At 46.6% G+C, this 20278-nt stretch overlaps 2 protein-coding genes across 2 annotated transcripts; both read right to left on the bottom strand.

The window, feature by feature from the left end:
- Positions 1-7907: 7907 nt before the first annotated feature.
- On the bottom strand, positions 7908-11205 carry MRPL50 (mitochondrial ribosomal protein L50). Its single transcript, XM_077817810.1, has 2 exons — positions 11094-11205; positions 7908-9434 (listed from the first exon to the last, which is right to left on the bottom strand). The coding sequence occupies exons 1-2, from the start codon at positions 11177-11179 to the stop codon at positions 9044-9046; spliced, it is 477 nt and encodes a 158-aa protein (XP_077673936.1). The 5' UTR covers positions 11180-11205; the 3' UTR covers positions 7908-9043.
- A 2949-nt stretch (positions 11206-14154) lies between these two features.
- ALDOB (aldolase, fructose-bisphosphate B) lies at positions 14155-19949 on the bottom strand. The gene is made up of 8 exons (XM_077816494.1): positions 19748-19949; positions 19234-19445; positions 18602-18656; positions 17442-17602; positions 17099-17182; positions 16266-16440; positions 15504-15703; positions 14155-14664 (listed from the first exon to the last, which is right to left on the bottom strand). Exons 1-8 carry the CDS (start codon positions 19857-19859, stop codon positions 14569-14571), a joined length of 1095 nt encoding a protein of 364 aa, XP_077672620.1. The 5' UTR covers positions 19860-19949; the 3' UTR covers positions 14155-14568.
- Positions 19950-20278: the final 329 nt, after the last annotated feature.

The following is a 20278-nucleotide window of genomic DNA, read 5'->3' on the forward strand; positions in this document are numbered from 1 at the left end:
AGAGATTGAAGTGTTCTCCAACTGGTTTATGAATGTTATAATTCTTGACATCTGATTTGTGTCCATTTATTCTTTTACGTAGAGACTGTCCAGTTTGACCAATGTACATGGCAGAGGGGCATTGCTGGCACATGATGGCATAAATCACATTGGTGGATGTGCAGGTGAACGAGCCTCTGATAGTGTGGCTGATGTTATTAGGCCCTGTGATGGTGTCCCCTGAATAGATATGTGGGCACAATTGGCAACGGGCTTTGTTGCAAGGATAAGTTCCTGGGTTAGTGGTTCTGTTGTGTGGTATGTGGTTGTTGGTGAGTATTTGCTTCAGGTTGCGGGGCTGTCTGTAGGCAAGGACTGGCCTGTCTCCCAAGATTTGTGAGAGTGTTGGGTCATCCTTTAGGATAGGTTGTAGATCCTTAATAATGCGTTGGAGGGGTTTTAGTTGGGGGCTGAAGGTGACGGCTAGTGGTGTTCTGTTATTTTCTTTGTTAGGCCTGTCCTGTAGTAGGTAACTTCTGGGAACTCTTCTGGCTCTATCAATCTGTTTCTTTACTTCCGCAGGTGGGTATTGTAGTTGTAAGAAAGCTTGACAGAGATCTTGTAGGTGTTTGTCTCTGTCTGAGGGGTTGGAGCAAATGCGGTTGTATCGCAGAGCTTGGCTGTAGACGATGGATCGTGTGGTGTGGTCAGGGTGAAAGCTGGAGGCATGCAGGTAGGAATAGCGGTCAGTAGGTTTCCGGTATAGGGTGGTGTTTATGTGACCATTGTTTATTAGCACTGTAGTGTCCAGGAAGTGGATCTCTTGTGTGGACTGGACCAGGCTGAGGTTGGTGGTGGGATGGAAATTGTTGAAATCATGGTGGAATTCCTCAAGGGCTTCTTTTCCATGGGTCCAGATGATGAAGATGTCATCAATATAGCGCAAGTAGAGTAGGGGCTTTAAGGGACGAGAGCTGAGGAAGCGTCGTTCTAAATCAGCCATAAAAATGTTGGCATACTGTGGGGCCATGCGGGTACCCATAGCAGTGCCGCTGAGTTGAAGGTATACATTGTCCCCAAATGTGAAATAGTTATGGGTAAGGACAAAGTCACAAAGTTCAGCCACCAGGTTAGCCGTGACATTATCGGGGATAGTGTTCCTGACGGCTTGTAGTCCATCTTTGTGTGGAATGTTGGTGTAGAGGGCTTCTACATCCATAGTGGCCAGGATGGTGTTTTCAGGAAAATCACCGATGGATTGTAGTTTCCTCAGGAAGTCAGTGGTGTCTCGAAGGTAGCTGGGAGTGCTGGTAGCGTAGGGCCTGAGGAGGGAGTCTACATAGCCAGACAATCCTGCTGTCAGGGTGCCAATGCCTGAAATGATGGGGCGCCCAGGAGTTCCAGGTTTATGGATCTTGGGTAGTAGATAGAATATCCCAGGTCGGGGTTCCAGGGGTGTGTCTGTGCGGATTTGATCTTGTGCTTTTTCAGGAAGTTCTACACAGTTCTACAGTGTGACTTACATTTGCTGCACAGAGCACTCACATGACATGCCTAAAGCCACACAACAAGTCAGGATCAGAGCCAGGACTACTTCCAAGCTGCCCTGACTCCTAAATCTATTCTTGGTATGCGTGAGGCCACTTGTTTTGGGAATGTGGGACTTTGCCCTTACCTAATGACCCGTTGATTATACACAGGACATTCTCCCTTAATTATTTCCTAACAGACACACTCACAAAGACATTCCCTGAGTACATTGCTGATTCCACAGAGGCTCACCCCCCTACCCTCAGTCCCTACAGGTTCACAAGACTACCTCTCTCACCAATCACAATAAGCTCCTGTCGCAGTGTCTTTCACCTCCTTTATCTTCCCCTCTCCTGGCTTGAGATGCAACAAAGGGAGATTAGCCTCCTGCAAATTTAAGAACAGATTTTTACACATATTTAGCCACCTGAAGATGCAAATATCACTGAAATCAAGGGGAGTTAGGCACCCAGTGAGCTTCTCAAAAGCACCTAAGTGCCTGGCTGCAGTTTGAGGTGGGCACGTAGCTTTTAACATCTAGCCCTTAGCACCCCAGTGCTCAGCAGTTTTGCACAAGCCTTTGAGGCCAGTTCTTACCTGCGCCCTCCAGGCTTCACAAGCGGTGGCTCCTCTGTTCCCAAGTCCGATCCTGTCTCATTGCAAATCAGCCCCAGTCAGTTTACCCATAGCTTCCTGCAGGGCTACTGTGAAAACACCATTGAGAGGAAGACCTTTGCCCCGAGAAATCTTAGTTTGGCTGGATTATGCAGTAAACGACTGCTCCTACATTAAAAGGGGAGAGGCTGGCCAGACCAATAGATTCAATCTCCTCCCCTTTCTTCCCAGGCTCCCAGCCTGTCTCTTGTCTCCTTCCCTCCGCATCTCTTTCCTAAGCCGTCCCCTTTTCCCTCCCTGATCTTCCTGTCCTGTCCCCTCCTGTGAGAAGGAAGAGTCAGGAGAGAGAGAGAGGAGGTATCAGAGTGGTAGCCATGTTAGTCTGTATCAGCAAAAACAAGAGGAGTCCTTGTGGCACCTTAGAGACTAGCAAATTTATTTGGGCATAAACTTTCGTGGGCTGAAACCCACTTCATCAGAAAAGAGGAGGAGGATTTCAGGGCAAGGCCAAGGAAAAGCACTAGGAAGCGGATTGGAGAGGTGAGCTCTGTAACCCTTTCCTTGCTGCCTGGATGTAAGTCACCCTGAGCCTCTTTTGTGTGCTCTGAGGATGGAACATCACCATTCAGATTGCCGCTAGAACTGGTTTAATTTGATTCAGCACTGCCAAGAGAGTGCTTCACAAGCAGGGTGGAGTGACTTAAATCAACCAGGTAAATCACTGAGCGGAAAGCCTTGAGTTGAATCACTGATTTGAATCAACTGTTCCATTTGTAAAAAGAAAAGGAGGACTTGTGGCACCTTAGAGACTAACCAATTTATTTGAGCATAAGCTTTCGTGAGCTACAGCTCACTTCATCGGATGCATACCGTGGAAACTGCAGAAGACATTATATACACAGAGACCATGAAACAATACCTCCTCCCACCCCACTCACCTGCTGGTAATAGCTTATCTAAAGTGATCACTCTCCTTACAATGTGTATGATAATCAAGTTGGGCCATTTCCAGTACAAATCCAGGTTTTCTCACCCTCCGCCCCCCCCCCCCCCACACACACACACAAACTCACTCTCCTGCTGGTAATAGCCCATCCAAAGTGACCACTCTCTTTACAATGTGTATGATAATCAAGGTGGGCCATTTCTAGCACAAATCCAGGTTTTCTCACCCCCCCTTTTTTTTTGGGGGGGGGGTGAGAAAACCTGGATTTGTGCTGGAAATGGCCCACCTTGATTATCATACATTTATTTAAGTCATTATGTAGCTTAGTACTTTCAGATGCCTATTGTGCATTTTTAGTATTTTAGAAACTGATATATGGAGTCATGAGTATTCATAATTTGAGAACTGAGTCCATCAGAGCTCAGGTAGGGAGAAGTTAGAAAGTAGGAGTATTAGACCACGCCACTGGGCTCAGTGGAGGCACCTGAGAGATACATGATGGTGTCGAGGCCAAGTCCCGATGCCTGTGATGACTTTGCCAGTCTCTTGCACTTTTAGCAAAGTCCCTGGGTCCCCCACAGGATCAAGTCCTTAATACAGGACATGACCTATTGTGCCATATTTATAAAGCTTGACCATAAAAGTTAGATATTTGCCCCCTGATTCTTTCATTATATAGAAAGCAGCCTTTAGCTCAAAATTCTTGATAGAGGCTCATGGATTCAGCATATTTTAATTTAAATGTTTTAAGAGATTATAGTAAGTTTTGGCCTTACTCTATTTTATATTAAATTCAGATCTCATTTTAAACAGATTTTTTTTTAAACAAAAGAAAAACTTGTAATTTAAATAACATCCAATTGAAATTAAAAAAAAAAAAATCCCCAAAAATATTTTTCCAGCTGTTCAGAAAAGACCAGCAGTTATCTACCTATTATAGTGGCACCTTTGACCATGTTAGCTGAACATCAAAAAGAGTGTATGTGTGCTTCTCTCCATCCGTCCAGAAGGGATAACATAGTGGGCAAATATTAGGTTTGAAATATTTCAGCTCCCTCAAAACAAATGTTCAGATTTCAAAAGAGTCAACTCAGTCCGTCATCCTGTCAAGGGCTGGATTTAGGGGCAGGTGACCCAGGGTGCCGGGCTTGCGGGGTGCCTGGCCTGGGGTGCTGTTTTTGTTGTTAGCGACAAAAGGGAAAATAGAATGTTTGAAGGAAAATATTTCAGGTGGTCCGTACATGGATTCATGTTTCACTAACCTCCTGGAATGTTTCTGTAAGCTTAGAGGAAATGAATTGGCCAGTCTTTAGATCTCTCTGATGCTGTGCTTCATTTTGCGGGGAAAAGGCGAGAAAAATGACTTTCTGAACTCACGGACGAGGGTTAACATTCTAAGGCTGTCACCTAGTGTAACACTATTTAATAGTGGTCCATACAATGTTGGTGCACAGTTCAATTTCTTGATGTTAGTACATTTCAGTTATTCTTACAATTAAAAAGTTTCCATAAGCTTAGAGGAAACTAATTTTTTTATTTGCTTATATATGGCATGAATAAATACAGATTTACAGATCCTAGTGTAAATTTATCATCTTATATCATCGTATATCAAATTTATCATCTTATAGCACAGGGATCAATCATGCATGCAAGACATGCATCAAAGTCATGAAATGGGCTACAAATGCAATAAAAAATAAGGTATTCAAAAGTTTAACAAATGGAGGGAGGGGGCGCTGAAGACACTCCTTGCCTATGGCGCCATTTGGTCTAGGGCCAGCCCTGATTCTGCCGAGATAGATAATTGAACTCCATACAGTTTACCATCCATGGATCTTTAGGACAAAGACCCTCAGGTAACTTGGTTCAAAAACCAGGTTCTGTCACTTAGTATAAACATTAAAGATCCCCAGTGCTTTCTGTGAAATTTTGACTTTGGGCAGGTATCTTTTTGTCAAAAGGAAATTCAAAGTTAGTCAAAAGGAAATTTTTGTCAAAAGGAAATTTGAATTCATTTGCAAATTGGATACTATTAATTTAGGCTTAAATAGAGACTGGGAGTGGCTAAGTCATTATGCAAGGTAGCCTATTTCCCCTTGTTTTTTCCTACAAACCCCCCCCCCCCCCCCCCCGACGTTCTGGTTAAACTTGGATTTATGCTGGAAATGGCCCACCTTGATTATCATACACATTGTAAGGAGAGTGGTCAGTTTGGATGAACTATTACCAGCAGGAGAGTGAGTTTGTGTGTGTGTTGGGGGGGCGGGGTGAGAAAAACCCACGAAAGCTTATGGTCAAATAAATTGGTTAGTCTCTAAGGTACCACAAGTACTCCTTTTCTTTTTGCGAATACAGACTAACACGGCTGTTACTCTGAAACCTATCTTTTTGTCGTCACTTCTCCTACACCTGCTATTCCACACATGCCACCTGCCTGCTCCCTTTCACCTCCCCTATGGCTCAATTGCAACAGTGAAGCCATTCTTATAGATACATAGTTTATTATGTACTTTAGGCTCCTTGAAATTAGGGCACTCCATAAATATATGAGAAACCCTATGGGATTTGGTCGTTCTCCATTCCAATCCTTTTTGCAAGGTACTTGCAAACTTGACTCACCAGAAACCACGAACAAGACTCCAGTATTTAGAACATCTTTATTACACAGAAATAATGTAAATTTAATAGGCAGCAGGTTTAAAACAAACAAAAGGAAGTATTTTTTTCACACAATGCAGAGTCAACCTGTGGAACTCCTTGCCAGAGGATTTTGTGAAGGCCAAGACTGTAACAGGGTTCAAAAAAGAACTAGATACATTCATGGAGGATAGGTCCATCAATGGCTATTAGCCAGGATGGACAGGGATGGTGTCCCTAGCCTCTGTTTGCCAGAAGCTGGGAATGGGTGACAGGGGATGGATCACTTGATTACCTGTTCTGTTCATTCCCTCTAGGGCACCTGGCATTGGCCGCTGTCAGAAGACAGGATACTGGGCTAGATGGACCTTTGGTCTGACCCAGTATGGCCGTTCTTATGTAAATTGTTTAGAAACACTCACCATGTTCTGTGTTTTAGATGCTGCTAGTACAGCAGGCTGTATATAGCTAAGACTGTAGTTAGTAAACAGAGTTATTAAGGACCCAACAATGCCTCTGTGGTTTCTTCATCTTATTGGAGCTATAGAACTTATTCTGAGGGAGTTCTATGGCCTGTGTTATATAGGAGTCAGAATAGATGATCACAATGCTCCCTTCTAGCCTTGGAATCTATGAATCAGCCCTCAACCATTTCCTGCCTCCCACAATTATGGACAGATTTATATATTTTGGGTTTGCTACATTGCCTCTATTTACACACACTATGCTAGGTGCTGATATGAAAGGTATTTGCATTACAAATGAAGATCTTTCATAGTTTAGGTGAGGATAGTTTAGTTGGGGTTGGTCCTTGTTTGAGCAAAGGGTTGGTCTAGATGACCTCCCGAGATCTCTTCCAACTCTAATCTTCTATGATGCGTTTACAATTCCTAACTTGTAGTATGACATGGGTATCTCCAGAAGTGTGCTTGTGCTGAGTCAACTCTTCTAAATGTGATGCAGTGTATACCCTGTCCTGGCTCAGAAAGGGTTAACGTGGACCTTAGTGGGACCTGGAGGTGGGCCAGGCCTAATTAATGATGAAGCCGAGCTGGGAATGAGCTGAGTGGTGCTATAAACAGAGGAAGTTTGGAACAGAAGGGGCTATAGGGAGAAACTCTGCAATCATTTTCCCTAGGGCAGGCAGTGAAGAGGCTTGGAGGGAATGAGAAGGCTCTTGCACTGTGAGGAGAAAGCCCAGGGAAAGGCTTTGTAGGAAGGATAGCAGCAATGAGTCTGGTGAAGTGAACCTTGACTGCCTGCCCTAGGGTCCCTGGATTAGAACCCAGTGTAGAAGGCAGGCCTGGGTTCACCTGATAAGGTGGTGTGAAGCTTCTAAGGTGACATGGACTACTGGATACCCTGAGAAAACAGTGAATGGACTACTGGGCTCTGAATTGATAGTGGCAGACTGGCTGGAGGGATCACACATTTGTTTGTTAGACTTCCTATTATCCTAGAAGGGCAAGACTAAATGTGACCTGACTAGAGAGCGGAGGTACAAGAAGAGGGAGACCAGTGCAAGAACCAGAGTGATTGTCAGCATAAGGTGCTAGAGGAGGAGAGCCTGCTATGCCATGCCCAGTCACAAAGGGATGCACCTATGGTGAGTTAACTCTTCTACACACCTCTCCCAGCCCACCCATATACATAGCTACCAGAAGTAGCACTGTTTCTACTAAAGCGTCATCCAAAACAATTAAAAGAATTGCTGTGAGGCAAAGCTAGAACTCCTCTGGACTGGGAAGGGAAGAGGCACTTGGGAGTATGAGTTCCCTAGTAACTTTTTGGGAATTGTGATAAAGTGATGGCTATGAAATTTGTTGATTAAAGCAGCAAAATAACCTTTGTAATAGGAATCCGCAATTGAAAAGGGAAGCTGCTCACTGTACTTCAAAACTGACACAACCTATATGTTTGCACTCAAGTAAAAATAAATCCTAGAGCAGGAGTGCCACATGCAGATGATGAAAAGGTCTGCTGAGCAATACAATCCTGCTCCACAATGCTGCATTATCTGTTAATACAAGTTACTGTAAATGCCTCCTACCCAAAGGGATCCACCCAGGCTCACCATGTGTGATGGTGTAGATACATTCATCCTCCCCCAGACCCACGCTCACACATACCCACAGATGACCACTCTTGCATTTAAACTTGTCTGTGAAAGACAGAAGTCACACATAATCAACACCAGTACATTTCCTTTTCCACACCTTGTCATTTATTTTACATCTCCTTACAAAATGTTTCTATTTTTGTTTCATACATCGTTGATGGGTATGTACATCAAATCACCACCGTCTACTCTTGCGGACTAACTGTTGGAGATGCACTTACGCTGTGTGGTAAGAAAAACTTCTGAATAGAGTGAACACTGTAATAAGCAACTGCTGAGGGGACCAGAACTTAGTTTCCTAGCATATGGTGGGAGTCCTTAACTAGGAAATGTAATAGCGATACTGAATCTTGGTGATACCTGAAAATGTTTACTTAAGACCATGGTTGTTTTGAGTTAGGCTGGAGCTCATTGTCTAAAAGCAACCAGTTCAGTTTGTTTTGGTACATCCACATAGCAGTTTCTTCAAGAGCAGCCAATTTGTAATCTAAACACCCTACATCTAATGGATTTACAGACTGTGCATCTGGAATTGCTTTTGATTGTACTATTGCTGATAGGACCTACATTTCCACCCCATCCAGAGAAGGCTGACTGTTACAAGATACACTGGAGAAAAGGAGAGGGTGACTTTTTCCCCACCCCTCCTCCACAATCTGCTAGCTCCAGCACACATGAATAAGTCTGACAGATTCCCTCAGTATCAGTCTCTCTCTACATCATATATATGCAAGGTCACAAAGCCGCATTATGCAATACAGATTCCAGTAATGAAGTTTACAGTGATGCAAGGATCAGTGCCCTCTGTTTATCCTCAATCTCTATTACTTGTAGGGTACGTCTACACAGCAAAAGAGACCTACAGCTCTGAGTCTGAGCCTCCTAGTATAAGCCAGAGTCAGTTGACACAGGCTCTGAAACTCGATGCTAGTTTTGTTTGTTTTTACAGTTGTATGTACCCTTAAATAAGGAGCATGGCCTGGAATAGAGGGGATACAAACATTGTTCTCTTTACTGACCATTCTGTCACTGACGCATCATAACAAAAGCATGGTTTTTTGTTTTTTTTTGTTTTTTTGAAGCAGTAAGCACTGTCCTTTAAATCTGAAGATATTTAAATGAACTCCCAATGGACTATATGATGTGTAGACCATCACCATGATGAATCTCACCTAGACATCATCCCAGAAGTCATCCCTCTTCTCTGGCATGACTCAGTATTCCCACATAATCTTTAGGTTTGAGGGCAGCTCTGCAGTGCATAGCTCATCAAATTTTGAGGCATCTTTGACCTGTGTGCTGTAGAAAGCTAAGACATCCCCAGCAGTGCACATCTGGTGGAGTTGTGAATTGGGGACCGCATGGCCTAGTTCTGCAGCCAGTTGTGCCAGCAGGTGATACTTTAACTTGCTTTCTTTTAGTGAAGCCTTTTGCCAGTCCTCAGAGAGTGAGGGTCCAAAAATTTCCCTGACATGAGACTCAAGACGACTCTGGAGATCCTCTGGGGGAAGGTACTTCCTACTGCGTGGTGGGGGACACGCCAGGATGGGTGGTTCTTTCACTAGAACAGCTGTTTCAACCTCCTCTGGTTCTTTCACCTTCTTCCTGTTAATCAGAAGGAAGTATTTTAAATCTCCCAGTGGCTATTGAATTGAGTGTCCTTTTCCATTTAGGTTAGATTCCCCTCCTCCCCCGATTCACACTCATTTTTGGTTTCGCTACCACAATTTGATAGCGCTTACATATGCCAGCACTGAAGACAGAGCAAGCTGTTTCCTTCACTAATTTGCATACACACTCAATACAAACATTACCACTCTGAGCCTAGTCCCAGCTTTTTCCAGAAAGCTCACCTTCAATAATATTCACGGAGCAAGTGCCCCTGCACTTTCACAGCATCTCTGTGAGGCCTCAGACTGAGGTGCTCACAATGACTGTACGAAGGTTTATGGTACTTTAGTGGCACACCTGCAGCGGGGTGTTGTGCTAATGTAGCAGCTGTCAGGTAGCCGGGCCCTGGCGGCATGTCTACGCTGCCCTTGGAGTCTGTGTAGCTGAGGGCCTGTCTACACTATGCAGCTTTTAGCGACAAGGCTGTGCCAACACAGCCTTGTTGCTAAAAGCCAGCATATGTAAACGCTCTGTCGGTATTTTGTCGGCACTTCTGCAGACAAAATACTTCCAGTCCCACAAGTGGCGTTAGCTCTGTCAGCAGGAGACAAAGCAGTGTTCACACTGCCATTTGCTTCAGCAAAATTTGTCTTTCCCAGGGGGGCTTTTTAAAGTACCCATGAAAGAAACAAGCTTTGTCCACAACGTCGCAGTGTAGACAAGCCCTAAGTCTACAGGACAAGCCAGGCAGATACGAGCTCTCCGCGAGCTCAGCTGCTGTGGCGCGGGCAGTGTTAGTAGGGCTACGCGGTGCCCAGGGCTGGCTCTAGGCCCCAGCAAAACAAGCAGGTGCTTGGGGTGGCACATTTCTAGGGGCGCCATTCCGGCGCTGGCCATGCCGCCCCTCGAAATGTGGCCCCGCCGCCCCAGCTCGCCTCCGCCTGCTCCCCTGAGCGCACCGCCGCTCCCTTTCTCCCCCCTCCCTTCCAGGCTTGCTGGGCAGGAAACAGCTGTTTGGCGGCAAGCCTGGGAGGGAGGGGGGAGAAGCCGAGAGGAGGTGCTCGGGGGTGGAGCGGAGGTGAGCTGGGGCGGGGAGCGGTTCCTACACCCCCCCCCCACTACTTCCTGCGGCCCCCCCCCCGCCCTCGCTCACCTCCGCTCCGCCTGCTCCCCTGAACGCGCTCCAGGGGAGCAGGCGGAGCGGAGGTGAGCGAGGGCGGGGGTTGCGGGGGTGGGGGAAATGCGGCACGCCCGGGGGAGGAGGTGGGGAAGGGGGTGGGAAGCGGTGGAGTTGGGGCAGAGCCGGGAACGGGCGGGGGCGGGAAGAGAGACGGCCAAAAATTTTTTTTGCTTGGGGAAGCAAAAATCCTAGAGCCGGCCCTGGCCGTGCCCACTCGCTACCCGCCGCTGTCAGGCGAGCCCGGGCTGGGGAGGCGAGGAAGCTCGCGACAGCTGGCGGCAAGCTCGAGCGGGGGGCGGGGCTGAAGGCTAGAACGAGGCTAGCGCGGCTAGGGCCGGCGGCGCGGCGGACACTCGAACCCCAGCCCCAAGCCGCCGTCCCTCCCCACTCCGGGCCCGGGCCCGGCCCCGCACCGGGCGCCTCAGCGGGAGGGGCCGAGAGTAGCTCGGCCACGGAGCCTCCCTCGCGGTTACCTCAGGCCTCCCCACAATGCCCTGCGCGGCAGGACCCCCAGACGCAGCCGCTTCCAGGGGCGCACGAGCCCACAGGCGGTAGCCATCTTGGAAGCGCCACAGAAAGACTGGCCCCGCCCCCGCACGTAAGGCCCGTGGCACGACGGGAGAGGTCGGACTATCTCGTGAGTGCGCGTTGCCTCACGGGAAGGGGAGTCATGGGCTGTTTCGGTCACGTGGGCGAGGCACGGCGCCGCGGAGCGCTCTGGGGGATGTAGTTCGCCTCGGAGCGGAGCGAGGCTGCGGCCTCCGGGGGCTCGTGCCCTGGGTGGAGCTGAGCGGGGTGAGGCCCGGAGGATGTGGGAAGGGTCTGCAGCTGCCGGGGCGCTTGTTGCCATAGCAACCGGGATGGGGCCTCCTCCGTGCCCGTGGGGAGCTGCTGGTGGTGGCCCAGCTGGGGCGGGGGAGCGGCGGCTCCGTGTCACGCCGGGCCCTGATCTTATGATGAGTTTTGTGACTTTTTTTTTTTAAATGCTTTTCATAAAGCCCAGCTCTTGATCCAGAGCTGTGATTATGTGGGAATCTCAGCTTTCGCGGGGACCGGGGGCTTAAAGTAAGTTTCTAGCCCTCATGGGTGTGGAGGAAAGCTGGAGAGCGTGTCCCGGTGCAGCCTGAAGACTCAACAAGAGCCCAACGTGTACTTTTCAGATCTCCGTATTTTTAGGCCTGTCTCATCATTGGGGCCTGACTCGCGGTTTTTGAACGATGACAGTGACAATACTGAGCTGCTGCGAAAGCTGCAAGCCTGAGATGGTTGTATCAGCCATGCCTTGGTTCACGGGTATTCGTGTGGTGCATGTGCTCACTTGCATCATTAAATCCCTTTGTTCAGCCTCCTGACTCAGCAATGCATTCGGTTAACAAGCCCCTACTTGGGGTACCTAGAATAGAGCCGGCAGGCAATGAGGATGGTGCATTACACGTCACCACATACTGCAGGGGGCTGACTCCAGCCCACCATTCCTTCTTGGTTGGGCTGCGAGGAGCAGCCGTTGAAACAGTTGCAGCATTCACTTTTGAATGGCAGAGGTGTTTTTCAATCTTGGGAACTTTTTGCAGAGAAATGTAATCTTTTAGGGGAAGAAAGGTACTGTTATATTGCACACAACCGTGAGTTACATAGGGTGACTTGACCAAAAGCACCCCATAGTCACACCCTATGCGCTATTGTAATTATCTTTGTACAAAGATACCTTGTGAGGTATCATTTGAAAACTAATAACTTGCTGGTCAATAATATCTTGGTGCAATGTGTGTAGTAGCATTATATGGGACATTACGAAATCCCCCTGTATGATGTTAGCACACATTCAAAACCACACAGCCATGCCTAGGCAAAGGTTGTTAAACAGGTCTATCCTAAACAGAGGAATGTGTGTTTTACCTCAGTTTATATATAAATAGTAAAGTGGGTCCTCAAGATAGCAGGGAGAGAAATTGACAGAAGATGAAGCAGATTTGCATTTCTGCAAACACAGGTGGGAAGAAAGGTGCCTCCTTCACCACCCTATTCCATATTGCGTCCTTTATTGTTTGAATAATCTTTGCTTTGAGGGGAATCTTCAGAATAACCTAGTTCATGGGTTCACTAGATTATAAAAGAAAGGAGCAGAGAACCCCTAGTGATCGCTCTCTTTCACCTAAGAAAACAAAGGCACCAATATTGTTGGGCCTTGGGGAGAGATCCTTACCAAGGAAAGGGTCAGTCATCATCGTACTGGAAGACTGGGTGAGAGAGGCGATCTTGAACAAAGCCTTGCTAGATTAAGTTTTAGACTTGTAGATGTGTATTTTCACTTTTATTTGCTTATAACCATTTCTAACTTTATCTGTCATACTTGAATTCACTTAAAATCGTATCTTCTTTTGTTAATAAACCTGTTTTCTTTTTTTAAAATCTAAACCAATCCAATGCTGAGTTTAGACTGAATTGTTCAGTAACTCCAGTTAAAGTAGCAAACTGTTGAATATTGACTCTTTACAGGAGCAACCAACCTTTAGTATTGGAACTGTTCACGAAAGGGCTGGACAGTGCAGAACACCTGATTTTGGAAAATTTGGAACTGGGAGTGTGTTGGGGTCACCCTGCAAGTAGTAACCAAGTCTGGTGGAAGCCAGAGTGTGACTGATGTTTTGCTAACAGGCTGTCGGGGTCAGAGCTGCTGGACCAGGGCTGTGGCTGGATACAGACCCTCAGGGTGTGACCTGCATGGTGGTAGACTGTGAGCAGCTCAGGTTGGGAAGTACAACTGCAAAGCATTGTGAGGCATCCAGGGTTATAGGGCAGGCTGTGATACAACCCCTCGCTCGTTTGGATTGAACCCCAGAATGTGATAGTGACTACAAGTTTACAGAGAGTGTGCACTGAATCAGTATCTAAGAGGCAGCAGGACCTAGTGGACAGAGTCTGCCTGGGAACTCAGGAGACAGGTTCTGAGTAGCTTTGGACAAATCACATAATGTGTCTGTGCTTCAGTTTCCTCAGTCTGTAAAATGGGGATAGTAGTGTTTATTTCCTTTGTAAAGTGCTTTGGGATCTGTGTATGAAAAGTGCCATGTAAGAGTTAGGTATTATACACACATCATTAACTCAGCTCTCAAAGTCCTGTCCCAATATGCACCAGGCTCAGCATAAATTTGAAGAGAAGGATTCTCTGGACACAGTCTTTGGAGGTAGCTTTAACTATCTATGGCTATGACCCTGAAAGCTGTGCCTTGCAGGCAGAACCCTGAGCTCACCTGAAGGCCCTCTGAACTCACATTGCAGGATCAAGGCCTAAGTCATTATCAGAAATGCAGAGTTTCTTATTTTTTTTTAAATATGTTTTTGATCTCATTGGCCGTTCACAGGCAATTATTTTGTCTGGTTTAGTTTGTACACGTAAAATTCAACAAACAGTTGAAAGTAAGCCCAAGGTGTATATGTGCACTTGTGAGACAGAATTAAACTTACATTTTAATTGTGTGTGAATCAGATGCACATAATTTCACAGTTTCAGATGCTTTATTCACAGCCCATAGATTGAAACCAATATCTAGAATGTGTAATACAGGAGTCCAGTGTGCTCTCTCCAGCTGCAGAGTGTGGTTTTGGAGGGGGCCTGTGCTTTATTTGCTAGTGAACAGAGAAAATTGATGGCATGGGATGAAAATTGATGCCCGCATTCCCATGTTTCTAGGGTACAAAGTAAAAAACCACCCTTTCAGGGGGAGAGACCGATTTGGTAAATTATCAATGGCAGTAGGGGCTAAGTCTGTAAAACAGGTACCATTTTCTTGGATAAGATTAGGTGATTTTCTCCCTACATTTTAGGATTAAAGTGTGCGGTTGAGCCCATAGTTTGAACCCACATGATTTCCAGTTTCCTTTACAGAGTTAGGATTTTTCCTTTTTCAGTCCCCCTAGAGGGACAGGGTGGTAGTATATTCCCACACCCTAATATGTGTAGCTGGCAGTGAAAAGGGACTGTTTCGCAGCTCCATCACTCTTCCCAGAGACAATATATTGTCCTTTGGATGCTAACCCGTTAATCTGAAAAAACAAAAAGGAGGGAGAAACAGTTACCCAGAGGAGAGAGTAAAAAAAAAAAAAAACAGGGAGAAGTAAAGAACACAGGGAAATAAGGAGTGCTTCTGTGAATTCCCAAACAAAATTTACGAGGGGGATTGGAGAATTTAGGAAACAGATAAGATAAAGACTGTTATACTTCTAAGGCAGAATGGTAAAGATCAAAAGTTATTGCATCTGATAGCTATCTGTAGGCCTATGTAAAATGAGCTAACCATCTCAGACAACTTTACCCATATTGTAAACATGTCCACAGAAATTACCTTTAATTAGCATCCTAGTTGACAGTCTCAGCAAAGAAACCAAAGATTGATTGGATAAGGAGAATAAATAGAGTGACCAGATAGCAAGTGTAAAAAATCAGGACGGGGGTGGGGGGAAATAGGTGTCTATAGAAGAAAAAGCTCCCAAAATCAGGACTGTCTCTATAAAATCGGGATATGTGGACACCCTAAGAATAAATCACCCACTTATGCTTACAGATGTCTGCAGAGTAGATTTGAGGACTATTATTGGGGCTTTGAGGGGAAGTTAGCACAGCAGTTTCCTGTGTTAGACTTGTATGTGGGGCTGTCAGCCAAGAACCAAACTCAAGAAAGAAACATCCTTGGATGAACATGAAACACAAGGATGGATCAAAGCAACAGGCATCTTTAGAACTTGGGGAACATGTCCCCATTTATCACACAATGTGTTGTGCAGTATCTCTCTGAAGTAGGGTGATGGTTCTTTTAAAGATCTGGACTTAGAACTGGAAGGTCTGGAGTCTGCTCAGTCATGATAATGAAGTGAAGGTCCCATACCTGTGCCCGTTTGCAAAATGCCTCCTGCGTAGCCTTCTTGTTCTCAGGTTTGCCAGCCCAAGCAGCAAGTGCTGATGCCTGCAGAGCCCGTCCATATGAGAATGTCAGCTTCCAGGGTTTGGGCAAAGAACACTGGTTGATGGCACTGAGGTTGAGAGAAGCTTCCTCTTCACTTTGGCCTCCAGACAGGAAGCAGATTCCTGCAGGAGGGAAAAAAAAAGAAGACTTAAAAGTTTAGAGACCACTGATTCACTCTGATGTCCTGAGATGAAGCAGAATCTTGTAGTGGAGGCAGCAGGAACATAAAGAATCACAAATCACTGTTTTCCCAGGGAAGGCATTTAGGTGAGACTGAAGAGAATTAGGTCAACTGTATATCCGTAGATACTGTATCCTATCAGTCCTCAGTGAAATTACATATGATGCCCAGTCAAACCTACCACTGGTGTCTGCTGTTCTGTCCATAACTGGAGATGCAACAAATTCTCTTAAAATCTACCAGTGCAACAACCACACAACCCAGCCCCTTGGGAACAGAACAGGTCATTAAATGGAAGCAAATGGAGACATATAAAGGGAGATTCAACAAGGGAGACATGGTGGACTGACCCCTCCCACTCAGGTCTTACTGCACCTCAGTACATGAGACTTGATGGTTTCAAATCACGATAGGTCCTACAAGCAACCCTAATAAGCGTTTGAGTCACTTGGATGGATGATCCTTGTGTCTGCATGGAGAAGCAATGGATAATAATGAGTTACCAGGAACAGCAGCAGGAACAGTGCGATCGAGGGCAGTGACTGTTGCCATGGCTACCTCCTGAGGGGTGTACTTCTTGGGGCAGGAATGCCCAGCAGTCACCATATTCGGTTTCAGCAGTGTTCCCTCCAGGTAGACATGATGATCATTCAGGGCTTTGTAGACAGTAGCCAGGACCTGGGAAACAATGAGAACAGGAGGATAGTTCAATGCTTATTCATCTTCGCTCAATGCGTGGCTTCACTCCCATACTGATTCACCAGTGGGATCCAGGTCTCCAAACCTGCTGTAGAGGGACAACCTATATCTGGGGTGAGAGTGGAATTCACTGTCCATGTTTTATCCAGGCTAGGCTTCAACCCTCCTTCCATCACTTTACCAACAAGCCCTCCAAACCTGCTATGGAGAAATATTTGTCCCCTGGGATGATAGAGAAATTCATTCTCCATAGTTATGGAATTCTTGGCTTTAGCCCCTCAAACCTACCTTGCTCTGGAATGGGAAAGTTACAAAATATGGAATGGTAGTGGAAACGTGGATGATACCTCTTCTCTTAGAAGGGTGAGCCCTTCTCAGCGAGGAAACAGGGTAGCCTCGTGGCTAGGGCACTATTCCCACCTCTGCCACCTATTTACTGTGTGACCTTAGGCAACTTGCTCAACCTTTCAGTGCCTCCTTCCCTCCCCCACCCCACCCTCCATCTGTAAAATGGAGAAAAGAAAGTGCTTTGAGACTTATGGATATAAAGCTCTGTTTAAGAGCTAAGTATTATTATTATTTATTTATTTATTTATTATGCTGATTGATGAAAATGTCTGGTAGGTAAGAATCTTACCTTCTCTGTAACATACTGACAGCGCTGGAGGTCATGCTCTCCATCGGGTAGGACCTCCGGTTCTACAATGGGCACCAACCCATGCTAAGAATGGAAAAACAGAAGTCAGTGGAGGTCTGGACAAGAGACTGCCCTATCAGGGATAACCTGAGAAAGGGGTAGTAAAGCAAAGAGAACTACCGGAAAAGAGAAGATACCAACAGACTCTCTCAGCATGACAGACAAAGAAGCCTCCTCTCAAACACATGGGAACTATTTCAAAAAAGAGTAGGAAAGGACACCACTTATTCCCACATCATAAGAAGGGAGGGAACTATTTCACACACACATTGAGAGTTTATACCTGCTGGCAGATGCTGGCATAGCGTGCCAGTGTGTTGGCATTCTCCTGGATGGCTAGAGTGGAGGGAGTTGTTTCTGTGATCTTCAGCACAGCACGCCACTTGCCAAAATCAGCGCCATCCTTCTTATACTGGGCGCAGCGCTCAGCGAGCCCATCCAGCCCTGCAAGTATTAAAGGGAAAGGAAGGTGCCTTAGTTAGAGCCTCCAGATTTATGTGGCCGGGGCTGAACTTTGTGTCCTCTACGCAACCCTGTGGAGGTGGGGATGCAGAGCCAATGCGGGGGTGGAGGTGGCCTGTGGTTCCTACCTTCTTCTCATGGAGACTGCTATTGTGTGGTCCCTGTGCAGACTACATGCCCAATGCAGTAGCTGCTCGCAGTATGGCCCTCAGGGAATGGGGTTCCTTAAATGGACAGAGCTAGGATGGTAACTAGGGAAACCCTGGGTATAACCTATGGTTAGCAAAACCTCTGGGACAGTAATCATGCAGGACCCATAGTGTTGGAAACAGGAACTGCTGCACAAGGTCAGAGGATTAGTATATAAAATCTGATCTCCTGATTCTGACTGTGTAAAACCTGATACCTCAAAGGACCACTAGTCCCATCTAATTTCACCCCCCAAAATACACATGAACAACCCTGTAATGTTAACTTGTGGGGGGTGAAGGGATAAACCCTTTCTGATCCCAGCTAGTGATCAGTTTTATGCCTTGAAGCAAGACAGAGTTCTTGTAACTTACTACCCTTCTGCCTACTTATTACCTTGCAGCCCCTGGTGCTGCTGGCAGCGCTCATCAAGCCAAAAGGGATGTTTCTGGGCGGGGGGAGGCTGCTCTCTGCATGCTGGCTGGTACCTAGAGGGCTGTGGTGGTGGTGGAGTGCATTATGCCTAAGTGTCTAAGAGGGGAGCAAGGGGTGCCAATGAGCACATACCCCCACACACACCCTCCTGTGCCTTTGGAGGTATTCTTTTGCTCCTGCCCTCTGCAAGCACAATACTTTCAGCTACTGCTGCTTGTATAGTGCACCCGCTTCTCCCCGCCCCACATGGCTTTCACTTTAAGAACCATAGCTGAGCCCTAAATACTCCAGTCATTTAAATCTCTCCTTGTCAGGAAATGCAGCCCCATTCTTCATGGTTCAGAGGAAATGTCTCACCTTGAATGGTGGTTTCTCCATTAGTCCCTGCCAGCGGGGCCGTTCCTTTATCGAGCTATGGGAGGTACATGGAAAGGAAGACGTGTTAACAATTAACAGATCCGTATAATTTCTGCTACTGTAACCCAGAGCTAGTATAGACTCCCCAGCCTTCATCAGCAGGAGTCACTGTGACAAATGGTGCAGGAGCTCGGTGGGCAGAGTCACTGGAAGAGACAGAAAACAAGTGCTGGGGAATGGGGAAATTGCAGGAGAGAACAATGCATGACAGTGAACAAACAAAGCATTGGGAGTGGGAAGCAGAATTGTTGGTGGGAACAACCCCAGAACTCGAGGAGTTGGGGAGAGTCACTGGAGAGGATGGAATCAAGAGCCTTGAGGACAAGGGGATGGAAGGGTGAAGCAAGAGCTCTAGGGGGTGGTGGGATTTGCTGGATAAAACAGGTCAGGATCAGTGGCTGTAGCTGTGCCTTGGCTAATAGTACAGGAGCACTGGCTGCAGCGGTAATGCAGAGAATGGTGCCAGAATGACAAAAGAGCATTGCTTATCAGCGAGATCCCTGCCTGGGCACAGTTCACACTGGGAAGGGCTCTGGGGCTATTATGCCAGCAGGGCCCTTGGAGAGATTCACCTTTATTCCCACCACAATGCCTTTGTCTTTGATGACATCTGGGAATGGCTTTCCACTGCTGTCCTTCTGATAGAGGGTCTCATGGAAAAAGATCACACCCCCAATGCTCTGATTGATGGAGGCATCCGAAGAAAAGAGGATCTCTCGGAAGGCACGGCGATTTTCCTCTGTGTTCTCCACCTTGATCCTCTGCAGTCTGCTCCCCATAGTACCTAGCAAGAGGGGCTGAAGGTCAGAGAACATGATATTGGGAATGATTGTCCTTTCACTTATCTTGTATAATTGCAAGGATGGTGTAACTTAGAATTAGGCCTTCTGTGCCTGTGCAGACCTGGGCTTCTCTCCTCAGCCCATGCCCTCATAGTTCTGTCTACGGACACCAACCCTGCCCTGATGGACCACTTGCTCCTGAAGAAAGATGGAGATTCATTGACTCCTGCCTGGTATCTCAAATTATTTGAAAAGCAAAATGGCTTGAAGGTCACTAAGAAATATCAATAACTGTTCAACTCACCCACAGACTCATCCGCAGCCAGGATCCCCTTTCCTGGAGCCACAATCCGCTGTGCTATGTCAGACAGAGCCTTCTTCTGCTCTGGAGTCAGCGCTGGAAACTGGTGGGTCATGATGGCTATTCTGGAGAAGACACAGAGACACCCATTGTTCCATACTGAGGTCTGTTATGGATAGTGTTTGTAAAATCACATTGATTGGATATAGACACAACAATCTCATGTATCTCCTTCTGATGGGAGTGAGGTTCTCTATATTCTTAGAAAAACAACAAGGAGTCCGGTGGCACCTTAAAGACTAACAGATTTATTTGAGCATAAGCTTTCGTGGGTAAAAACCCCACTTCTTCAGATGCATGGAATGAAAATTACAGATGCAGACATAAATATACTGACACATGAAGAGAAGGGAGTTACCTCACAAGTGGAGAACCAGTGTTGACAGGGCCAATTCGATCAGGGTGGATGTAGTCCACTCCCAACAATAGATGAGGAGGTGTCAATTCCAGGAGAGGCAAAACTGCTTCTGTAAT

This window comes from Eretmochelys imbricata, chromosome 5 (genome assembly GCF_965152235.1).
Source record: "Eretmochelys imbricata isolate rEreImb1 chromosome 5, rEreImb1.hap1, whole genome shotgun sequence".
NCBI classification, from domain to species: Eukaryota; Metazoa; Chordata; order Testudines; family Cheloniidae; genus Eretmochelys; species Eretmochelys imbricata.